This window comes from Ammodytes marinus, assembly GCF_949987685.1.
Source record: "Ammodytes marinus genome assembly, chromosome: 18".
Classification (NCBI taxonomy): domain Eukaryota; kingdom Metazoa; phylum Chordata; class Actinopteri; order Uranoscopiformes; family Ammodytidae; genus Ammodytes; species Ammodytes marinus.
Genome location: NC_137222.1, coordinates 1,173,056 through 1,195,163, shown reverse-complemented (window position 1 = coordinate 1,195,163; position 22,108 = coordinate 1,173,056). Strand labels below are relative to the sequence as shown.

The window sequence follows — 22,108 nt, the reverse complement described above, 5'->3', positions numbered from 1 at the left end:
CACTAACACTTAATAAGATACACAACATTGTTGTACCAGATGTGTTACCTACTACATACGTTTCTCCAGATAAGTTTTTTTTTTTTGCGTTACCTATTTAGTAGGTAACATAACTATTTAGTAGGTAACACATAACTATTTAGTAGGTAACACATAACTATTTAGTAGGTACTACAATTGTGTGTACCTTATTGAAAAGTATTCCCGACTTTTCTATGATATCTGCAACGTTTCAATCCTACTGCAAAATATGTATTTTCTATTAATAATGAGACTTTATGGACAAATGTTATTCAACTAATTTGTAAAATAATGCACAGACGAAGGTAAATTAGAAAATCACCATTTTTTTATTTGAAGATACAGAGTCAGCGTTCACACTGTAAAGCCGTTATAGAAACATTAGGATAAACATACATTTCTAATAACACAGTTTCATAATCATATTCATATCCTGTTAGTCTCTGCTTAGCAGAAGCTTCCCATTCCAGACCAATTCTCTGTGAAGAACTTTCCAAAAACACATTTTTCTTTCATTAATTTCCTTAAAAATCCCATCACTCCAATAAGTGAATCAACCCTTATATTGTATATTTTCAAAGCTGTGATGTTGCAGCAAACTGAATTGGTTAGTACCATAAACTGTATAGGTTAATACAGGAGGGGGGTTTGTATAACAGTATGTTTCCACCCATAATTAAATTTGATGACATTTCACAAATTTGGACACAAAGTTTGTACGCTTTCATCTTAGCAGATCTGAAATCTATTCCATATACAAAAATATATCCACATGTAGCCTGCAAGGGTCTTTTCCCTACATTTTACCATGTGTGATGTCACACTCACACATGGGGAAATGTAGGATTAACAGGACAGCTGGGCCAAGGGAAAGACTGAGGGAAGAAAAACCTCATTCATTATATTATAATAGCGATATTATAATGATAGAACGCCGGTTCCGTATGGGTGAAGTATTCCTTTAAGCCGTTGATTGGACTTACACTTTCACCTGCTTTATTCACATTCATTTCTTTTAGCAAACTTCACATAACTCAAATTGACATGTGGATGAAAGCATACTATTAAATCTGACCTCACTTAATGTACAGACACTCAATCGATAGTGTACTCAAATGGATAGTCTTGCGTAGGGCCTGATTCTGCGTCAAAGTTGATGCTGTCGAACGGATTCTCTGTCGTCCAATCGCCAGGGAACCACGAGTCATACCAGGAAGTGGTGCTCTCGGTTTCAGGTGTAGCTGTTGTCGTGGGAACTGTTGTTGTTGTTGTTGCTACGGTGGTTGTCGTTGTGGTAGCAGGAGTCAAGTTTAGTCCGTTTTGTCCGTTTTGTCGCAATCGCTGCAAACGTAGCCTCCGTAAACGTAAGATTCGTAAACGCCGGAGTCTTTCTCTCTGCTGTAAGGTGGCGTGGCTTTCTGTAGTGCTAGCAACCATCGCCGGGTTGGCTGTGGTGGTCTTAGCAACGGTTACCTAGGGGAAATGGATAAAAAAAGACAGTTTTAGTAAGGTGTGCAAACCATACATTTTATTTTAAAATATTTGTTTTACTTTTCTGTTTGTCAATTGATAAAGAAATAAAAATAAAACTGCAATATTATTTCACCAAAAAAATAAAAATAATAATCTCAACTTCTAAATCACTTACATCAACTAAACTTTCCATAATCATTCTCAGCACTATTCTGAAGGTTATTACAGAAGAATTTGTTCATATGTTGTTCACTGTCTGATTTATGAGACATTTTCTTCATTAAAACATTCCGAAAATGTGTACTGAGTGTATTTTGTCTTTGTTTAATTGTAAAAAAAAAAAAAAAATAATGAAAAAAAAAAAAATCTTAAAAAAATCTTTAAAAAAAATTACTTTAAAAACTAAATACATGTAAATATTAACATTTACCTTGGGGACCAGTCTAATGGGCCTGTTCCCGTGCACAGCCATGATCTGTTTGATGCGGTCCCAGTTGGACTTGGGTAGCGTGAAGCTACAGGCTGATGCTCCGGCGTCGTAGCCCACCATACACAGCCTCGTCTGGGGCGTGAAACCGTCCGCTTTGGCCGTCACCCGGTACTCTCCAGGGTTCAGCAGGCGCCAGTAGTCACCGGTTTGAGCTAGAGGCAAGGCAAGTTAATCTCTATAGCACAATTCAGACACAAGGCCATTCAAAGTATTTTACAGGGGCAAGAAATACATCAAGATTAAAATACATCAATTATAGAATAGACATTAGAAAAGCGAATTCAAAATATGAAACAGGACTTAAACTATTTCCATGGGACTCTAACCCACTGTGTAAACAAAACAGGAATATAAATAAAACATTTGAATGAAATAAGAGAGGGTAATAGAGGGAGGATTCGGAAGGTAATTCTTCTGCAAGGTTGCTCTAAAATTACAGAATCAAAACACAGAATATTATACGGAGCCCCTCTGGTGACAATTCGAGGCCACAACTTAATAATGTGTTGTGTCAGACAAACCTGTCCTGACATCATGGCGTATTCCCTCCACTGATATGGTGGCATTAGGCAGCGGGTTGCCCTCCTGGTCTCTTACCACGCCCTTTATACCTCGGTTTACCTGGAAAGTTTACATGTACCAGTAAGGCTTTCAATTATAACCCAGTGAAGACAGTTATAGTAACAGATCTCATATATTTATTGGTCTATTCCTCACTTGCTCTATGAACCCCAGCAGCGCCTCTCGGTTGTTCTCCCACTCCAGAGGAAGCTCACTCTCATGGGGGAACTTGTCACAGCCCAGGAACAGGGACAGCTCAAAGCAGTTGGTGTGCAGGTAGCTGAAGTCATTCATACCTGAGGGAGAGGGGAGCAGAAAGATTTACTTTTTAGGGTCAGTTTAGACCCCCCCATTAAACACCCAGTGGTGTGTAGCTATGCAGATAGTTTTTAATATGTCCATATTTTCAACACTGATACTTCTGCCAACACCCTTATTCAATATCCCACTTTAATGTTGAACATTTTCTAATCTTTTCGTAACATTTTTGGCATTAGCATTGCTAATTTCGGCAATATTAATGCATTAGAAGCATTAATATCAGATATTCTCAGAGAGAAATACCTTATTTTTTTTCAAGTTTCAAGTTTTTTCTTGAAAAAAATACCCCTGTCTCCCGGCTACATATTTTTGTTTTGCTAGCACAGTGGCCCAATACACCATCATACTTTGACCACCACTTTTTTCCCCATTTTTCCCTTTGTTTTTTAAATTTTCTTTTTGTTGTCTTTTGAACTTTTTTACTTAAAAAAAAAAAAAAAATGTGTAATTTTTTTTTATCAAGGTTTCTTTACTTACTTCCCACCACAGGCTTCCATGCTGCCCTGTTAGTGATGCCTTGGCCCATAGTGACATCGTCTCCGTGGCAGGAGCCTCTGTATGTCTCGGTCATGGTCAGGTGACTGTGTGCGTAGGACATGGCCAGCCATCTGAACATGGCGTCATCCGGCGTCTCTCTCAGAGCTCCTTCGTTCTGACGCTGGATTCTCGCCCACGTCTCCTCGCTCATCTCTGAGTTCGTCCTCCAACGCCGGCCGTCTAATAACTGGACAAAACATTAGATTGATTATAGTTACATTATAATTTTATAATTGTACATGATTTCAAAGGTGTAGTCAGTGATTCTGGAGAACGCTTGTTGTCAAAATCACTTTTTTGTCAAAGTCAGTGAATATCTCCTCATGATCCTCTACCTGTCCGTATTAGGTGTGCAATGGAAAAAACGTACACAGACTAGGCTCTGTAAACTGGCATGTTGCTAGCTACGTTGGTTCCCTTGGTTTACATACCAGTTTACAGAGCCTAGGTTGTGTATTAACTTATGATGTTTTTGGAGCGCACACACAGTACAGACAGGTAGCAGATCGTGAGAATATTTTCACTGATTTTGACAAAGTGATTTTGACAACAAGCGTTCTACAGAATCACTGACTTCACCTTTAACTTTAAAAAAAACTAAATTATTATAAGGTTATCTTTCCAAGAGTGAGTGAGTGTGTGTGTAAAACAGCCTTACAGATGGTGGTGGGCGTTGCATGTCAAACGGATACGCCACCAGTTTCTCTCCTCCTTGTAAATTTGCTCCGAGAACAAACGGTGTTCGCTGCATCCAGGAGATGAGAGCTCTGGTCTCAGTCGCAAGCTACAGTGGAGAAAACAAATTAAATTAAATGTTTAAATGGCAAATGCATTGTCTAGTGTTACGACGAGACACTGCAGGTGAATAGGGTTAACTTTTTTAACTTGTAGATATCATCATGAAACTTTGACGGTTGATTACTGACATTAAAACCATTTTTTTTGTATTATGTGTATTTCATAAATGTTTGAATATTTATGCAAATGTAGCTAAAAATATATATATATATTTAACTAATACTTTGTACATTTGCATCTCTTTAAAAACTAAAATTCTTGATGTTGGATGAATCCAGAGTTAAAATATTTAAATAATTTTGACAAAATATTAGAATTCCAAGTTCTTACAGAGAATACTATGTCTTAGAAATGCATTTTGCTAAGAACAAAATGTCTCATAAATCACCTAAATGTACATTGTGGACCTTTGATTTATACTAGTATTCAAGTAAGCATGTTATGGAAGCAAAATAGATTTAAAAAAAATCTCTAATTTGACCAGTGCATGAAAAAGAAACGGATATTTTTGCCTGCAGTGTCTCTCCTATAAGGTTTTAAACAGCCTTTTATGTCTTGGTAACATTGCATTAAACTCACAGATCCATTTAGAGCGTTTTCGGGTAGGGGTATGTGGTGGTTTGGGACCACCCGAGGGACCCAGCCCCTGTCCTCCGCGCCCCATAAGATGCTGTTCAGATCGGGGAAGTTCTGGAATATATCGTAACCTTCTTCTGTCCAGTGTCCCAGCGCCCAGTTACCCATCTCTGAGCCCTGGAGGACAAGAAAGGGGGTACTGTTAGATAGCAAGTTGTGTGTGTGTGTACTGTGTGTACTGTGTGTGTTAAGATGCAGTCTGTAGAAACATGGCGGTGCAACATGGCGGGCTCCATGTAGGGGTTACCTATTATAAAACTTTTGTTTTCAAGCGGTTTTACACCAATTCAAACGTACTTATAAATGTTATATTCCATTTCTAGCAAGTCTGTTGAAAAATGCCAGAAAATTCTACACACTGCACCTTTAAGATACAGTAGTAAATGGCCCTTTCGTACCATTTCATAGGCCAGCTCATATGCGTCTGGGTTGAGTGAAGGCACCAGGTGTATTCTCACTCCCTCCACCAGGCGGACCACTCTGGGATTGTCGTCGTTGTATTCTTTACACATGAACTGCATCAAGAGAAGAAGAAGCTCTCGGCCCAACGCCTCGTTACCGTGGAGACCAGCCGTGTACCGGAACTCAGGTTCACCTAGCAACAGTGGAAGAAATGGAATAGCATGGCAACTTATTTATTAGCAATAACACTACTATAACTTTTCCATATAAATAAATGACGGTTACATTTAAGCCATTGCCAAATGTATCTTCTGTCACCCCCATGAGTAAATGCAACAACACTGTCGGTGCATCTACATGAGGTAAAGCCTTCAGTGATGGCACATGGATTTTACACCTTCTGCTGTATACGTCCAGGTTTTTTCTTAGCAGTAGAATCAACAACTGAAACATAGGCTCTTCTTGGGATTTTGTGTGTGTGTTTCTGTGTGTGTGTCTCTGTCTGTCTGCTTTGTGTGTGTGTGTGTGTGTGTGTGTGTGTGTGTGTGTATGTGTGTCTGTCTGTGTGTCTGTGTGTCTGTCTGTCTGTCTTGTACCTGTCTCGTGCTCTCCGGGGTTGTCTGATATCTCCATGGCGTACATCTTCAGACCCTGAGAACTTTTACCGATGTTATAAATCCGCGTGATGTTCGGACACTCTTCATTTATCACCTTCATCATCTGAGAGACAGACAGACAGACAGACAGACAGAGGGAGAGAGAGAGACAGACAGACAGACAGACAGACAGACAGAGGGAGAGAGACAGACAGACAGAGGGACAGACAGACAGAGAGGGTGAGGGACACATAGAGAGAGACAGACAGACAGAAAAGATAGAGAGAGACAGACAGACAGACAGAGGGAGAGACAGAGAGACAGACAGAGGGAGAGACAGACAGACAGGGTGAGGGAGACAGAGAGAGAGTGTCATGCATTTGGCATATTATTCTTTGTGGCATCTAAAGGTGGAGTCAGTGAACGCTTGTTGTCAAAATCAGAGAATATCTCCTCACGATTTGTAACTCTCCGTACTGTGTGTGTGTGTGCACTGAATAAAAACTGGTGCTAATACACAGCTGAGCTCTGTAAACTGCCTGGTATGTAAACAAAGGGTATGTCAACAAAAGGGGCCCACTGTAGCTAGCAACATGCCAGTTTACAGAGCCTAGGCTGTGTATACAAACCATTTTTTTTGCACACATGGACTGATAGCGGATCGAGTGTCTGATTTTGACAAAAAGTGATTTTTTTTTTCAACAAGCGTTCTCCAGAATCTCTGACTCGTTAATAAGGCACTTTACTATTTTCCTACCTGTCTCATCTCCTTGTAGTTGTGATGTCTGAAGTCCAGATCATCCGTAGGGTTGACTTCATTCTCACTGCGGTAGCTGCCTGAGAGAAACAAGGAGAACTAATGAGTGCACAATTTAATATTTTTTACAGCATCTTGTTCATGAAAATTGTTGATTTTTGGCAAATATTTGAAAAGTATTTGTGATGAGCGAGATTTTTTTTAGCAATTTTTTAAACAAAATATGCTTTTTTAAACCGGCAAGACGGGTTTGCTATAGTTTTGGTGCCAACAGGGTTGATTCTTGCATGTAATGTTTTGTTGTGAACGATCCTTTTATATACTATCCATCTATGGTACGATCGGAGCCCAAATATTTCTGCAACTTTAGAGGTTCAGAGATAAAAGTTCCAAAATTTCTTATTAATTTCATCGATAAAAGCAATTTCAAAAACAGCCCTCATATGATTTTTATTTTTTTTATTTTTTCATAATGTTACTAACACTGTTGGATTTATTCCTGCTGTTAAAGTGTGAATGTCGATAGTTAGCCATACAAAAGAGTCTCTGGTCTCACTGGGATTTACCTGTATAAATAAAGTAAAATAAATAAATATATATATATAACAATCTGCCTGTTACGGGAAACACTTGTTCTGTGACACACACACATGGAACACACACTTTAACACTTTGAGGTTATGAGGTTCATGTTGTGAAACATTTTAAAGTCTAAATCTGGCAGAAATTATGTTTTTTTTCTTCCACCATCGATGACATGTTCCCTAAAGGAATGAGTCAAACTGAGTGAGTCATCAGGTCGTTAAACCTTTAAAACGCTGTGAAAGGCTGAAAACTAGCTGCAGACTTAATATGCATGTTGGAGATGTGGTGGAAAGTTACTAAGTACATTTATTAAATCACCGTATTAAAGGTGGAGACAGCGATTCTGGAGAACGCTTGTTGTCAAAATCATAAACTTTAACCTGTCAGTACTGTGTGTACTCTATGCTATGATGGCGCCTTTGTTTACATATCAGTTTACAGAGACTAGGCTGTGAAACCAGATTTTTTTCAGCAGACACGTGTACAGACAGGCGGGTCGTGAGGAGATATTCACTGATTTTGACAACAAGCGTTTTCCAGAATCACTGACTCCACCTTTAACTTTAACTAAACATCAATTGATTTTATAGTCATTATTATATATGGGTATAAAAGTTGGCTAAAGGTGTGTGTCTGTCTGTCTGTCTGTCTGTCTGTCTGTGCGTGCGTGCGTGTCTGTCTATCTGTCTGTGCGTGCGTGCGTGCGTGCGCATGCGTGTCTGTCTGTCTGTCTGTCTGTCTGTCTGTCTGTCTGTCTGTGTGTGTGTGTGTGTGTGTGTGTGTGTGTGTGTGTGTGTGTGTGTGTGTGTGTGTGTGTGCGCGTGCGTGTGTGTGTGTGTGATATAAATGTGTGTGTGTGTGATATAAATGAGTGTGTGTGTGTGTGTGTGTGTGTGTGTGTGTGTGATATAAATGAGTGTGTATGTGTGTGTGTGTGTGTCCGTGTGTGTGTCTGTCCGTGTGTGTGTGTCTGTGTGTGCGTGTGAGTGTGTGTGTGTGTACTAACTGGGCAGTTGACAGGCCAGTATCTCTGCTCTCAGACACAGAGACCCGTTCCAGCTCTGAGGAAGAATTCTGATGTAACGAGCGACAACCGGAGACGCAAAGTCATTCTTCACCGGAGTGTCTTTGTCCACGTTCCCGTAGAACAACTGCAGACAGAATGAGAATAGTAAGTTATTTATATATATATATAATTATATATAGCTACAGCTCTGGAAAAAAGTAAGAGATTTTTCTTAAATCTTCAACTCTACATTACTTAATAGAAATGCTCTTAATGACAATATTTTAATTTTTTCCAGAGCTGTATATATAGCACCTTTCAAAACCAACTGCAGAAGATGAATCATACGGACGCTTCGTCGATGTGACGTCACTTCCGGTGTGCACTGGATTGTGGGTCAGAATCGCCCAAATAGGATGCTGTTTTCAACACTAAAAATCTTGGCCGGATGTAGTACACATCTGGGTACTTCTAACCATCCTAAATCTGGCCACAAGAATCAGGACATACTAAATCTTTTTTCTACCATACTAAATAGTAGACAGTATGGAACGCAGGGTAAATTTTTTTAAGGCGACTGTCTGCACTAGACTTTTGTGTTTTTAGGCTAAAACTAAAACTCTTAAGTTTGAGGGAAATGTCCGCTCACCCATTCAGCGTAGCCGTCATGCAGTGTGGTCCAGTCACGACTGTCGTTACTGAACGCCACGAAGTAGGAAGAGACGAAATCCTCACTGGGAAGAAAAATTAGATAAATCCATAATCGAAATAGACGTTGCAGATTTCTTGAACATACTGGATACCTTCCCCCAAGATCAAAGATGAAAAGATCTGTTATTTAAAAAGATATTTGCAAGTGCGTGCCGGCAGCGCATGCATTTGCGATGTGTGTCTGCCTGCCTGTCTGCCTGTCTGTCTGTCTGTCTGTCTGTCTGTCTGTCTGTCTGTCTGTCTGTCTGTCTGTCTGTCTGTCTGTCTGTCTGTCTGTCTGTCTGTCTGTCTGCCTGTCTGTCTGCCTGTCTGTCTGTCTGTGTGCAGTTCTTACGTATTCTCAGAGTTCCTCCCCTGTGTGATGACTCCACTGAACTCGACTTCTTTGTGAGCGTCGACCTGGAACCAGTGACGGTTCTCCTCTGGCTCAGGACACCAGCCGCCTCCATACAGGTCGTCATCGTTACCACTGCCCTGCAAGACAGGGAGAGATTTAATTAATTATTTAATAAATTGTATTTTTTTTTAATTTTTGTTTACCATTATTTAGGTCAAGTTCTTTTTTTCTTTCACATTTTTTTTTTCATCATTACCACTGCCCTACAGACACACAGGGAGAGATTTATTTAATTAATTTATTTATTTATTGATTATTTTTAGACATTTTTATTTTATTTTCATTATTATTATTTTTTTAAATTTTCTTTACAATTATTATTATTTGTTTACAATGAGTCATTACCTTAGAAACACATTCAATTATATTCTTTCACATTGTATTGAGTTTTTCATTAAATTCAAATGTGTAAACAGATCCTACTATTTACTATTGAGAGCAGACTTAACATTTTATACTTATACAGTATGTAGCATGTATTTAAATGATATGATGCTGATGCTGTAAGTAAGGAGGTTCATTTATTGCATAACTACATTTAAGTTGTAGAAAATAGTCACACGTATGTTCAGTTTTTAGTCACAGAGAAAGGGTGCAGGCTAACTATTGGGAGCAATTTGGGGTTCAGTGTCTCTTTGCTCAGGGACACTTGGACATGTGGCGTCAGCCCTACACAATTCACCACAGCCGCCCCGAAAATATTAAATTGCAGGTGAATAAAACTGACATCTGTGAATACAAATAAGCTGATACACATGTGTGACTATTTTCTACAATTAAAAATGTGTTATGCACCTAATTAACCTCATATTGTGTGACGTTTACCTGCATGTTGAGTCGTCCCCTTTGAGCCGAGAAGCCGAAGTGAGACTGAGATGAAGCCAGAAGCTGATCGTCATCTACACGGTGAGACTCCAGGCCAAGAGGAGGGCATTCTGATAGACAGACAGACAGACAGACAGACAGACAGACAGACAGACAGACAGACAGACAGACAGACAGACAGACGGACAGACGCACATATACACGATTTGACTGATAAATACTAAAGTAAAGTACAGATACAGAAGGGATTGTTAATATGTTGTTCTTTGTGTAATTTATGCATTTTTAAGACCCAAACATAGTCTTTTTTATTTTTAAAGTGTTTTCAACTTCCAAAATTGGGAAAAAAAGTATATTTTTCTTACTTTTTGGTTCACTTGGCACAGACATCTTTTTGAGTCTCTCCTCCTCCTCCTGCTCCCACTCCTTCCTCTGTCTCTCCGCTGTATAATGACAAAACAACATGTGACATAAACACACACACACACACACACACACACACACACACACACACAAGTCCCTGGCATTACTACTAAAATGTGTGTGTCAAAAACTAAATATTCCCATATGTGTGTAAGTACAGTGTATTTCCCATGTGTTTACAATCTTAGAAATACGGGTCAGATTAGTCCGTTTAGGTTTATATCTTCAGACGTGTTCACAGTACTTATTTTGTAAGTTTTTATTTTATTTTACTAGAAACACCAATATGTTGTATAAGACTTTTAAGCGTAACATTAACTCAGAAATCTAGTGAAGACAGTATAGCCTTGACATTTGGATCATTCCTCATTCCTCACTTTTTATTTTTTATTTTTTGCAGTGTTAGAACATGGTAGAAATGTTGTCAGTAGTCTATTGAATACAACAAAATTGTTCATTTTACTCAAACATAAAGCTATAAATAGTCAAACCAGAGACACTGATACTTTGAAGTGGTCTCTTTATATTTTCCAGAGCTGTATAAAGGTTTTTTTTACTTTAAAAGAAAAACTACATTGAGCAGTAATAAAATATTTTAGTTTTGGTTAAGTTTATTGGGATTTGTTCTCTAGAAGAAAAATTATCAAGCATGTAGGTAAGGGATAATGTATAGCGCCCATAGCAATGGTGAATTGTCCTTAACAGGGGGCATTATCAAAATATAATTGCCCATAGAATGCCTTGATTGACCAATCAGAACTTATGATCAGAACACAGCATTTCTCAGTGCCGTGTAGTAACAATTTATAAAATACCTTTCTCTGCCTTCTCTTTCCGAGCTCTCTCCTCCTCTTCTTGTTGTTTCTTATCGGCCACTGTCAAGAATCAGAATCAGACAACATTAAACAATTTACATAATATTAATAATATAAAGCTTGTATATTTATTGGTAAGAAGCGATCGTTAAAGATGGACGTACATTCTGCATAATCATATTCTTCATACCAGGCGCCGGCATATGGGACAGTGGTGACTTCCTCTGAAACAACAAAGAGAAAATGTAAACTTTTTCTTAATTAATTAATTAATAATAAATAATAAAAATAAATCCAAATAATTGTTACTCAGCTGTCAGTCATCTAGAATAGACTTATAGTGTCAAACTCGTCATATAATGTATTTTTTAAATTAATAACAGAGGGTACCTGGTATATACATGATGGTCTCGGTGGTTGTCGCTTGTTTATTACGGCGCATCAGATCTGTGAAAAACAAAAACAATATGATCTATAAGCTATTAATCTATTAGCATCATATTTATATCGTTTATCGTATCAAACTAAAAGAAAAAATTCCAAAACACCATTTTAATCAGTGCATAAGTTCACATGAAAAATACATATGCAGAAATATACCCATAATATAAAATTAAATGGACTATGTAAAAGTGCTAGATAATGTATTCTGACCCAGTATATAGAGAGAGTGTGTGTGTGTGTGTGTGTGTGTGTGTGTGTGTGTGTGTTTTGACGACGCTTCACTCCTCTTAACAGCGCTCATAAACAGCTGTAGCCCTCGAGATTTGTCATAAAAACTTTCATGAAACGTTTTGGCGTCTGGGTGAATAAATGTTGATGAAACTGTTAATCTGACATCCTAGAAGTGTCGACAGTTTGAGTTTGTGATGCCGATTCCTTAGAGACCTCATGAAAGAGATGAGTAAGGCAGCATGACATCCTTAGTCATTTACCACGTACCTACAAATACACATTTATACAAATATATAGACATTTCTTACAGTATTATACCCTAATCTGACTATCCACTAAATAGTGTTTTTACCGAGGTCGGGTTCGACTGGCTCCTCTCCTTCTGCTCCAGGGGTTGGGGGCGTCACCACCGGGCGAATCACTGTGAAGATCAAGTTAAACGGTTTATATCAGAGACGTTTGTTATTAGCAATGTGTTTGTTATGGTGCAAAACAAACATATTTAAACATTAAATTAATTATTGTTTCGGCCAAAACACTGTGAAAATAATTATTTTGACAAAATGATTCTATATGTACTACGTCCTACTAGCCTGGTTCCGCCCGCCTACCTATTTCCGCTCAAATTTCATTTTCCCTTCAGTAGTCAGTCTGGGGCTGAGATGTGTTTTTGGTTTTTAGCTCAGGAAAATTTCGGAACGTCCAATCAGCGAACAGAGCGAGTGGCTGAGAATGATGACGTCGAAGTCACGCTCCAGTTTCAGTTGAATGCTGCGTTCCTTTATACTCGGAACTCGGAGATTTCCGACTTGGTAGTTCCGAGTTCCGACCTGTTTGTGTTCCAGTGCATCTGCTCGCGAAAGTATGGACGCCTAAAACCTTTCTCATCCAAATAACTAAACGTTAGGCTCCAACAAGTTACTGTTGCCAGGTACTGGCAGATTCATAGACTACAATATGTAGTGAAGTCGGAAATTTCCGAGTTCCCAGTCCAACTGGAAGGCACCGTCAGAAGCCGGCTCATGACATACATCACGACCAACGTTATGCGATTGGTTGGCTGATCCAGAGTGGCACTGGGCAGATCCAATAGTTTTAAACTTCGACAGACACCCGCCTCCAAGTGAGTGAACGTTTGTCTATTACAGCACTTCCAGACCTTCTGTACAAATTAAATGAAGTACGATGGTCTGGTTGGACCAGGCTAACATCCTGCTATACACCAACTTTACTTACTAGAAATTGGCAGTAAAAAATCGTATTAGGTAATAAGTAAGAATACACTTTTATTCACTATTAAGTCCAAGTTGTGCATCAAAGGGTTAAAGATATTTCCCATTAATATATAATAATATAATATATATAATATCAACAATAAACCAAGTCATTCGCTCTCATAATACTGTGTTCTTACGGGTGTCCCAGCCGAGCTCCATAAGCAGTCTCTCCTCCTCTTCCTCAATAGAAGGGTTTCTGCTGTCGGGCTGCGCTGTGGTCGCTACCTGGGAATTCATTTAAAATTAATTTAAATTATTCGTAAGTATTTAAAAAACAACACAAAAAACGAATTGTATCTACACACACACACACACACACACACACACACACACACACACACACACACACACACACACACACACACACACCTACACACCTCAATTGATCTCTCCAGTATAAATAAAGGTTAAATTAAATGAAAATTAAATAAACTAAATCCAATCCATCCAACCTATTCCTGACATACCTTGGGTCTCTTGGTGGCTTTGGGAGCCTTAGGTTTCTTAGTAGGTTTGGGAGATTTGGGTTTTTTCGTTGGTTTTGGCGCTTTTGGTTTCTTGGTTGGTTTGGGACCTTTCTGCTTCTTTGCCTTGGCCTCCTTCTCCGCTGCTTTCTTTGCCCGCGCTGCAGAAATGTAGAAGAGAGGAACACACATTTAGTTATGTGGAACTAGAGTTGCAACGATTCCATTTTTCAGTTCCTGTCCGATTGGGATATTAGATTAGATTAATTGTCAGGTTACAGAAATGTAGAAGGAAAAAAACATTTAGTTATTTAATTATATGCGTGAAACACTTCATTTCCTGCATTTTTGGAGAATAAAAAACTAAAAACTTTATTATAATTTTTTTTTTTTAAGAAAACATACAACTGAAAAAGTGAAATTTTGGAGACATTTTAACTACAATGGGCAACGTCAAAGTCAAGCTCAATGTAATCTACAAAAAAGCCTCTTGGACCATAGAAGTCTGCATGGAAGAATGTTGAGCTAATTTGCATGAACTGAAAAAATTATGTATTTATCAACTTCTTCTTTGACACCAAATATTTTACACAGTCTTAGGGGCCTGAGAAACATATGACGCCAAAGCGATGAGATAGATGGGTTAAAAGAGGAAAAATAATTAGTTATTTGAAACTAGTTAAAGTTGCAGTGTGTAATATCTGAATATTACAATATTAATTCCACACACTGCACCTTTAACATTAAGTGTGTGAAAGTAGGTCATGTTAAGCAGCTGTGCAGTTTATTAGAGCTTTTATTACCAAATGTTTCTCCTCAGTTTGTTTGTGAGCACAGAAAATGTCGTAATGTACCTTTAAAGAAGATAAAACTAAGGCACACACACACAAACACGCATGCGCGCGCACACACACACACACACGCACGCACGCACGCACGCACGCACGCACGCACGCACGCACGCACGCACGCACGCACGCACACACACACACACACACACACACACACACACACACACACACACACACACACACACACAGCTTAACACAGCAGGATTCTGGCAGAGTTCTTTGGTTTCAGACCATTTATGGAATTAACTCACAATGAGGACCAATGCCAAGGCCTAATAAACTCCACATAGCTGCTTCTCTGATAGAGATAGTTAGTATAGTTTTAAGATTAAACAAAGTTAAAGCCGGGGTATATGATTTGGAGAGAAAATGGCAGTTGGGATAGAGATTCTAATCCAAATACCTCAACCGCTCCACTTGTTCTCTTTGGTCCCTCCCTTATGGTCCCTCCCTGACACGCTCTCTACACCAACAAAGTCGTGCCAAAGTGAATGGACAGTCCCAACAGCCAATAAGAACAGAGAACCAGAGCCTCGCGTACAGCTCATGTTAACTTTGACCAATCAGAAATCACATACCCCAGCTTTAAGTACAGCGTTAGGAAAGGTATGGACCATAACGTTAAATCTATTAATTTGAATTTAACTTAAAGGTGCTCCAAGGAACTTTCAATTTGTGTTAATTCTTGCGCCCCCTTTGGACTAAAGCGGTAGTGTTTTTTCTACGCCAGCTGTTGTTCCTGGGTGAGCGTATACCCATGACAAAGGCATTAAGAAAAACTATATAAAAATAACATTCCTTTACACTGATGGTCTCGTTTGCTGTTACATTTAATTTATGATCATCAGAGGAAAAATGAGACTGTTTTCAGAACTATTTAAAAGTTCCTCAGAGCACCTTTAAAACTGTACTTTGTAATCCTTGCTTATCAGAGTGCATTTTGCGCCCCCCTCTGGTAGAAAGTGATCATTACAGCGTATTTTCCCACCGCAATCCCCAGAGACCCTTTCAAAACAAAACTAGTCTAAACTGCAACACCCCGCCAAAATAAATCCAGCGTGGCTTGAGATCAGAGAAAATAACTGAAAGCAATAACAATGTCATCAGAAACGTATCAACTTAAGCAACGCCAACATATAAACACATTTGACATAGTGCGTGTGTGTGTTAGTGTGTGTGTGTGTGTGTGTGTGTGTGTGTGTGTGTGCACGCGTCACTACATGGTATGGTATTATGTTGGACACAAAACGTCAACAGGCAAATAAACCTCCAGATCCAAATATTTTGACCAACAATTAGCTCAGTGTTTAGAATTTACATAAACACGTGTCATTATGTATAACATGTTTGGTTTCATGTTGAAAATCATGGATCATAACACAGAGGAGATATACATGACTATAGGCAAGGCAAGGCAAGTTTATTTCTATAGCACAATTCAAACACAAGGCCACTCAAAGTGCTTTACAGGGGCAAGATTAAAATACATAAAACACATTAGAAGACATTTAAAAGCGAATGAAAAGAAGTAAAACATTTAAATTAAATAAAAAGTACAGGTTAAAATGGAAACAGAACAGTCTTCAGACTCGATTTAAAAGAACTGAGGGTTGCAGCAGACCTCAAGTTTTCTGGGAGTTTGTTCCAGATATTTGGTGCATAAAAACTAAAAGCTGCTTCTCCTCGTTATAAAAGACTCCTAAGATGTACTCAATAATGCCAAAGTTGGAAATACTTTAAAAAAAAAATATGCATACAAATTCTGATATCTTACATTTTTTATGTTGATCCAGTTTCTTATTTTTTAAAGTGTAAAGAGTTTGTATTGTAACCAATTTAACGAATATAAAAAAGTTACACATTATAGCTTTAACTTTATTTTTTTTTATAAAGTTGGGCCAGTGAATTAGTTCTGGGTAAGTAACCCATTTAACAAATAGAAAAATGCCAATGAAATGTGTAAAGTTCTAGTTGTATTAATGTTGCAATAACTTTTATGTTTTTTATAGTAAGTACAGTCCGCCTTTCCAAAATTTAAACAACGGATGAATGGAGGCGAACCTTCAAATCCAAACGTTTATTTACCATTTACACCAACACAACTGTCTGATGAGAAACTGCTTGTAACGTTTAGATTGTTTGTTTTCATTTTGAACTACATGGAATATTGCAGAGAGGAAAGATCTTCAAAGGGCTTTAAGGTTCAGTGTCTTTAATCCAGGGTTGTTATGTAAGCATAGTTTGACTCCCACACTCACACACACACACACACACACACACACACACACACACACACACACACACACACACACACACACACACACACAGCAAATCCATCATCCGACTCCAACGCAGTCCCACACACTCACACAGTCACACACACACACACACACACACACACACACACACACACACACACACACACACACACACACACACAGAGGGCAGTTTGTTTTCCTCTTCTAGACATGTTTCCACTGTTTCCTTAAACACTGAAAATCCCTCACAGACAATCCATTACTCAGACTGGCTCCACGTCTCATTACCGTAAACCTTAAGTTACCTTTTTCTGGGCATTTCTGTGACTGCACAGACCCGTTTACAGAGCCTAGGCTGTGTCTTAACACTGGACACAATATATAGGATATATATTTTTTTAAGGTATTTTTTTTGGCATTTTTATGCTTTATTGATAGTGTAGAGACAGAGTTGAAATGGGGCAGAGAGGGGAGTGACATGCAGAGAACGACCGCGGGCTGGAATCGAACCCGGGTCCGCTGCTGGCCGAGGCCCATGGGGGGGGGACGCCCTACCAACTGAGCCAAGGGCGCCCCATACACTGGACACAATCTTGATTAAGCCTATCAGCTCCACAAAACACTGTATTTCTCAGTATGGCAGCGTTTACAAACTGGTGTCGCCCCTCATGACACTGGTGCAGGAGCACTTAAAAAATCCCCAAGAAGAGCCCAAGAAATGTTTCAGTTGTTGATTCTACTGCTAAAAAACCTAGACATACTGTATACAGCAGAAGGTATAAAATCCATGTGCCATCACCGAAGGCTTTACCTCATGAAGATGCACCAACAGTGTTGTTGTAATTACTCATGGGGGTCGACAGAAGTTACGCACTATAGCTTTAATCCCTTGATACACTATAAATGTATGCAGAAAAAGTCAACAAGTGATGTCCAAAAGGAAGTTACGCACTAAAGCTTTATTATTTTGCAAGAATAGACTAATGTTTAGCTGCATGGTTTGCTGTAAGGTTGTGTAGTTAGTGTGTAGAGTTTCGGAAAAATAGCCAAAATGTTTCAGATTTGTGGCTTAGCAATCGGAAAAACTGTTTGAGGGTCTGGTTTGAATATATACAATATGCTATTGACCTTTCCCTCTCACACACACACACACACACACACACACACACACACACACACACACACACACACACACACACACACACACACTCTTGCCTCTTACTCCGGTCTGAATTCGTAGCCAAGATTTTGAGGAGACACTGAAAAGGAAAACGGCTGCAATCAATCTTAGAGTTAGGAAAACATTTGGTTTGAACTCTGTTATCTGAAGCTAAGACTCTCAGCTTTCTCTATGGACAATTTACGATTTTGTTAAAGGTGTAGTCTGTGATTCTGGAGAACGCTTGTTGTCGAATTCCCTTTTTGTCAAAATCTGTGAATATCTCCTCACGATCCCCTACTTGACTGTACTGTGTGTGTTGAAAAAAAATCCAGTGTTAATACATAGCCTAGGCTCTGTGAACTGGTATGTAAACAAAAAGGGACCCACCATATATATAGCAACATGCCAGTTTACAGAGCCTAGACTGTGTATTAACACTGCATTTTTTCCACACACAGTACATACAGGTAGCAGATCATGAGGAGATATTCACTGATTTGACAGAAAGTGATTTTGACAACAAGCGTTCTCCAGAATCACTGACTACACCTTTAAAGCCATTTGTGTTTACCTTATGATTTGTATTTCCAAAAGAATCTGGGATGAAATGGAATGAAAAAGTGCTATATAAATTGTGTGTGTGTGTGATTGAATTTGGGAAATACTTTGGGAGTTTGTTTTGATGAGAAGGATTCAGAGATGACTGTGCAGAAAAGTACAGTGACTAAGTTGGTGGTCTGACATTTTATTGGCACTTCAAAAAACTCCTTCCATGACCAACACTCAATGCCAGTAAGTTCTAGTTTGAGTTGCTTGTTTTGACACAGAATAGTAAAAAAAAATTTTTGCAGTAAAAGTGGCGTCTGTAACTCAATTATGTCAGCAAGAAAGAAGAAAATGTCTCATAAATCAGACAATTAAAAACATATTGAACAAATCCTTCTGTATTAACATTCAGAATAGTGCTGAGAATGATTATGGAAAGTTTAGTTAATGTAAGTTGTTTTGAAGTTGAGATTTTTGGTTCAGAATATTGATAAAAAAAAACTAATGTTGAGATAATGGCCGTTAAAGATGGTTGTATAGGAGAAATATACAGACGCAAACAGACAAGGTTTAGTCAAATAAACACCTGAATGTACATGTTGGACCTTTTGATTTAGACTACTAAAACGTTCTGATAATTAGCCTTTTTACCCTAAGAATGGCGCATAGGCCTCAATTACAGCTCTGGAAAAAAATTAAGAGACCAGTCTGGATTTTTCTCAAATGTTCAACTCTACATAACTTATTGAAAATGCTCTCAATGACAAGAAAATGTATTGGAATTAGGTAGAAATGTTGTCAGTAGTTTCTATTATAAAACCAAAATGTTCATTCTACTCAAACATATGCCTCTAAATAGTAACACGAGAGACACTGAACATTTGGAGTGGTCTCTTAATTTTTTCCAGAGCTGTATGTCTGCAAGAGAAAGAGAGAAAGAGAGAGAGAGAGAGAGAGAGAGAGAGAGAGAGAGAGAGAGAGAGAGAGAGACATCTGTGGCAAATCCAGATTTTGAGCAACAGCGGAGATATTTTTTCCACTACCATTTTTTCCGTGAGTGCGCAGACAGGGATTTTACGAGCACAGTAACATTAGTCCAGAGGCACTGATGTTCTTGACTGTTAACTTTCCGCTGTGTGAAGCAAAAAACCACCAGCCAATAGCAGTCAGCTCTCCTCATGTGTGGCTGATTTAGGTTACAGAAGTTACATAATAAGCCATAATTAACAACACCTAATAAGTCATGTAATGTCGATTTGCCATGTGTGTGTGATTTCCATTGCATGTCTGTGTGTGCCTATTGACAAATAAAGCAACTTAACTTAACTTAATAATTAAAAAAGTCATGTTTTTGCCTTTGGACATCACTTGTTGACTTTTTCTGAACAAATTTATAGTGTATCAAGGGATTTAAAGCTATAGTTCGTAACTTCTGTCCCCCCCTCTTGAGGAATACTGAGTAATTACAACAACACTGAGGTAAAGCCTTCAGTGATGGCACATGGATTTTATACCTTCTGCTGTACGTCCAGGTTTTTTCTTAGCAGTAGAATCAACAACTGAAACATTTCTTGGGCTCTTCTTGGGATTTTTTTCTAAGCTCCTGCACCAGTGTCAGAGGGGGACACCAGTTTGTAAACGCTGCCATACTGAGAAATACAGAGAGAGTTTTTTGGAGCTGATAGGCTTAATCAACTTTGTGTCAACTCATTTGCCGATGGCTTGAACATAACCGTCATTCATTTACGTATATTTGGAAAAAGTTACGCCCTACAGCTTTAAGTAGCTAAAACATATATAAAATCAAGGACACACACACACACACACACACACACACACACACACACACACACACACACACACACACACAGCTCTAACTTGAAAAACCAAAAATGACTTACCTGCCTCTATCTCCTCAGGTGACTTCTTCTTCTTGGATTTTTTCGTTTCCGGTTCCACCACTTCTTCGGCCGTCGGTTCATCAGACATTTCAACATGCTCCAATGCACCCCTGTCTCCCCTACTATCCACCAATCCCCGCTCTTCTCTCACCTTTACCTGGCCATCAATGGAGACAATATCCCCATCCACATATCCTCGAGAATTTACCAAAACGCAGTAACATAAAATCACCCATGCAACTAGCAGCACCCTAGCCCTCATTTCTAAACTCTCCCACTGCAAAAAACCAATAAGCTACAACCAGATGTTTCTCCAAGTTAAAAAGCACTAAATCTCAAAAAGTCTCCAACTCTCAAACTTGGATTTGCAAAAAAAAAACTACATCTGACCCGCAGATGCATGCACAGATTCCAGACGTCTATAGGGTCCCTTTAAGAAAGGTCAAGAAGGCATAACAATGTATAAAAACAACATAAAAACGTATATATATGTGGTTTCTTTGAGAGGAAAAGGGCTAAGCTTATTGGCAATAGAGAGAGATTGCTCCTTGGTGCGCAGTGAGGTTTTCAAAGCAGACAGAGAGTGCAGGAAATGCATCTGTCTGGAGTGGGGAGTTTTTTTTTTTTTTTTTTCGTTCAGCCCCACTCTCTCCCCTCACCCATCTCGGAAGAAAAGGGGGCGGGGACTCAGCCACATGGGACATTCCTACAAGGAGAGAAAAGAGAAAATACAACAGTTTAAGAAAAGAGCAGTTTTTAAGATGGTTTGCTGATGATTAGACTATAGACTATATAATTGCCTAATGTGGAGGATAGGACATCAGTGAAAAAATGCATTGGTTAAAAATGAAAATGTAACTTTACAGCAACAGTTAAAGAAAATAGATGTTTTTGGTGAAGCTATACTTTGAAAGCATTGTTTGAAAACTATACCAATAAGTGCACACTGGAATAAGTTGAACTAGATCTAGTTAAAGGAGATATTTAGTTTGGTTTACTAAAGATACTTAGAAACAGGACTTCAAACTACTTGGTATAAATGATAAAATTAAGGATGTTTCTGTTATCTGGGGCTGGTCAGTGGGGGTTCACTTAGAGAAGCAATGGTCACATACAAATAAATATAAATTCCTTTTCTTTTATGGCCCAAAAATGTTATGTAGTTTCAATAGTTTACTACACAACAAATGGCAAAAAATAATAATAATTTGACAACTTCGATGATAATTTCCCAATTCAAATATGACTGTAGTTGAAATACCAGCAAACTACTGCAAAATGGAACTAGAACTAATAGTATGACTTGAGACAATTAAGTTTGGTTTGCAGTTGTTCATAATATGACTAGAAGACCAGAGAATGGCCTAATGTGGACTAGACATTAGTGAAGGAATGCATTGATAGAAAACAGAACTCCAAAGACCTTTAAATCAAGATACTGCAGGCCATTGTCTCAACCTTAGTCTTTTTTTTCTTCAATACTCTGAATCCCACTTCTAAAGCACTTTCATCAACTAAACTTTCCATAATCATTCTCAGCACTATTCTGAAGGTTATTACAGAAGGATTTGTTCATATGTTGTTAATTGTCTGAGTTAAGATACATTTTGGTTGGCCTCT

At 38.6% G+C, this 22,108-nt stretch overlaps 1 protein-coding gene across 1 annotated transcript; it reads right to left on the bottom strand.

The window, feature by feature from the left end:
* Positions 1 to 329: 329 nt before the first annotated feature.
* aebp1a (AE binding protein 1a) lies at positions 330 to 21,081 on the bottom strand. The gene is made up of 22 exons (XM_080046873.1): positions 20,489 to 21,081; positions 13,774 to 13,931; positions 13,444 to 13,531; positions 12,382 to 12,450; positions 11,745 to 11,801; positions 11,519 to 11,578; positions 11,355 to 11,414; positions 10,482 to 10,559; positions 10,117 to 10,226; positions 9,229 to 9,368; positions 8,833 to 8,917; positions 8,184 to 8,328; positions 6,593 to 6,672; positions 5,836 to 5,959; positions 5,236 to 5,432; positions 4,781 to 4,954; positions 4,062 to 4,187; positions 3,344 to 3,590; positions 2,702 to 2,841; positions 2,506 to 2,605; positions 1,925 to 2,136; positions 330 to 1,494 (listed from the first exon to the last, which is right to left on the bottom strand). The coding sequence occupies exons 1-22, from the start codon at positions 20,748 to 20,750 to the stop codon at positions 1,117 to 1,119; spliced, it is 3,090 nt and encodes a 1,029-aa protein (XP_079902999.1). The 5' UTR covers positions 20,751 to 21,081; the 3' UTR covers positions 330 to 1,116.
* Between the last annotated feature and the right edge of the window lie 1,027 nt (positions 21,082 to 22,108).